Source organism: Bison bison, unplaced genomic scaffold, assembly GCF_000754665.1.
Source record: "Bison bison bison isolate TAMUID 2011002044 unplaced genomic scaffold, Bison_UMD1.0 scf7180017864215, whole genome shotgun sequence".
NCBI classification, from domain to species: domain Eukaryota; kingdom Metazoa; phylum Chordata; class Mammalia; order Artiodactyla; family Bovidae; genus Bison; species Bison bison.
Window position 1 is genome coordinate 4266188 of NW_011494787.1, and position 2682 is coordinate 4268869.

Consider the following 2682-nt stretch of genomic DNA (forward strand, 5'->3'; position numbering starts at 1 on the left):
AAGAACACACCAGGAGGAACAAGGCTCCCAGACTTCACACAATATTACAAAGCTACAGTAATCAAAACAAAAATAAACAAATAGAATCTAATTAAACACAAAAGGTTTTGCACAGCAAGGAAGCCATAAACAAAAGAAAAGACTATCCAAAGAATGGGAGAAAATATTTGCAAATAAAGTGACTCTCCAAAATATACAAACAGCTCACTCAGATACATATCAAAGCAACAAACAACCCAATCAAAAAAAATCGGCAGAAGATCTAAATAGAGACTTCTCCAAAGAAGGTATATAGATGGAAAAAAGCAGATGAAAAGACGTTCAACACTGCTAATTATTAGAGAAATGCAAATCAACCTACAATGAGATATCACCTCAGGCCAGTGAGAATGACCATCATCAAGAAGTCTACAATAAATGCTAGAGAGGGTGTACAGCCACTACGGAGAATAGTATGGTGATTCCTTGAAAAACTAGAAACAGAGCTACCAGATGATCCAGCAATCTCAGTCTTGGGCAGATATCCAAAGAAAATCATACTTCAAAAAGATACATGCACCCCAATGTTTACTGCAGCACTATTTACAATAGCCAAGACATGGAAGCAATCCATAAGTGTCCATCAATAGATAAATGGATAAAGATGTGGTATATATATACAACAGAATACTACTCAGCCATAAATATGAACAAAATAATGCTATCTGCAGCAACACAGAAGGACCTAGAGATCCAGACTAAGTGAAGTAAGTCAGACAGAGAAAAACAAACATCATATGGTATCACTTATATGTGGAATCTAAAAAAAAAAAAAAGATACAAATGAACTTATTTACAAAACAGACTTACAGACTGGTACTAAGTGAGAAGATCTCAAATGTTTTCATCACAAAGAAGAAATGGTAATTATATGATGTGATGGAGGTATTAACCACCCATCACTTAAAGCTATGATGGTAGCCATTTTGCAGTATATAAGTATACCAAATCAACAAGCTGCACACCTTAAACTTATACAACATTATCTATCAATTATACCTCAATAAAGCTGGGGAGGGGAGAGATGGCCTTGGGGAAAAAGGAAGCACTGTAGATATTTATGCCATATATACTTACGTTCCTGCATTTGCATTTGACTGAGAGCTTAGAGAGTTATCCAACTCATTCTCACTTTCTTCTGACTGGCTGTTAACAGTTCCTTCTTGTTCATCATCATCTACTTCGTTAAGAGCCTTTTTACAATTAAATAACAACACAGACCGGTTACATACACCCTTATCTTTTATTTCTTTTTGTCCTAAGAGAAGAGAGGTCCTTCCTTCTAAGGCAAATCCCTCCACACGTGGTCTAGAAACCAAACCCTCTTACCTCCTCTGGTCCATCAACTGCCCCTTCTCTCTCCATTTTCAACCTCTCCTTACTAGCTTCAGTTCACCCACCTTTAAATGTAAGTCTCTCCCATTTTATCCTGACCCTGTACTGACCTTGACCTACCATTTATCTTCCCTTTTTGTGCCATAAACTTTTTGAAAGATCTGCCCCACTTCTCATTCACCATTTGTACCCTTCAACTTTGCTTCTGCCCTGCCACTCTGTGTAAACTGTTCTCTACATGGTAAACATCAACACACTTGTTCTCAAATCAAATGGATATTTCTGTCTTTGCCTTCCATTACTTCTCACTCATTAGATATCGATGGCAACTCATTTCTTTCCTTCAAAATCTTATTTATAAACTTCTCTTTTTCACTTCCGTGATACCATTATTTTCTTGGTTTTCCTTCTTCTTTTAGCCATTCCTTCCCAATCTCTTTCATTGGTTCTTTTTCTATCCTTCCCCTCTATTTAATGTCATTCTCCTCTCACTTGATGCATTTTTGATGTTTACATCTAATTCCAAGGTGCAATTACAAGCCAAATGTTGTTAATTTCCAAACCTCTATCTTCACCCAGATGTCTCTTGAGCCCTCAACATTCACGTCCAACTGCCTAAAAGATATCTAGAGGAGAACATCCTACACATAAATACCCATCATGTCTAAAATTTATCATTTTCCTAAGCCTCCCTTAGGAGAAGGGAATGGCAACCCACTCCAGTACTCTTGCCTGGAAAATCCCATGGACGGAGGAGCCTGGTAGGCTGCAGTCCATGGGGTTGCTAAGAGTCGGACACAACTGAGTGACTTCACTTTCACTTTTCACTTTCATGCATTGGAGAAGGAAATGGCGACCCACTCCAGTGTTCTTGCCTGGAGAATCTGGGGACGGGGAGCCTGGTGGGCGTCTATGGGGTCGCATAGAGTCGGATACAACTGAAGCAACTTAGCAGCAGCAGCAGCAAGCCTCCCTTATCATTCTTCCAGAAACCTTATTCCCGCCATATTATCAAGACCATGAACAGCATAACCATCTACTCAGATTCTCAAGCCAGCAGACTGGAAATTATCCTTCTTCTTTACCCACCACATCCAATCAGTCACCCAATCTTGTCAATTCTACCCCTTTTTAAGCTTTCAAATCTATCCCTCTCCCCCTTTACCTCCTTCCCTACTGCCACTGCTTTGGGACAATCGTCACCACTTCTCACCAAGATTCCAATCTGAGTCTTTCAACAAGACCCTCTCACCAGTCTTGCCCCTCCCTCCCCAATCCATTTTCCACACTACTGTCAATTGCACCGCA

The 2682-nt window shown here is 39.7% G+C and overlaps 1 protein-coding gene across 2 annotated transcripts in view; it reads right to left on the reverse strand.

Moving 5' to 3' along the window:
* Positions 1 to 1068: 1068 nt before the first annotated feature.
* LOC104992450 (spindle and centriole-associated protein 1-like) overlaps positions 1069 to 2682 on the reverse strand; it is a 25238-nt gene continuing 23624 nt past the window's right edge. Inside the window, exon 7 of one of the 2 annotated variants that reach the window (XM_010845338.1) lies at positions 1069 to 1232. In XM_010845338.1, the coding sequence (XP_010843640.1) occupies positions 1113 to 1232 (120 nt within the window). In that variant the 3' untranslated portion in view covers positions 1069 to 1112. The remainder of the gene's footprint in view (positions 1233 to 2682) is intronic. The other variant, XM_010845337.1, reaches the window with a different exon arrangement.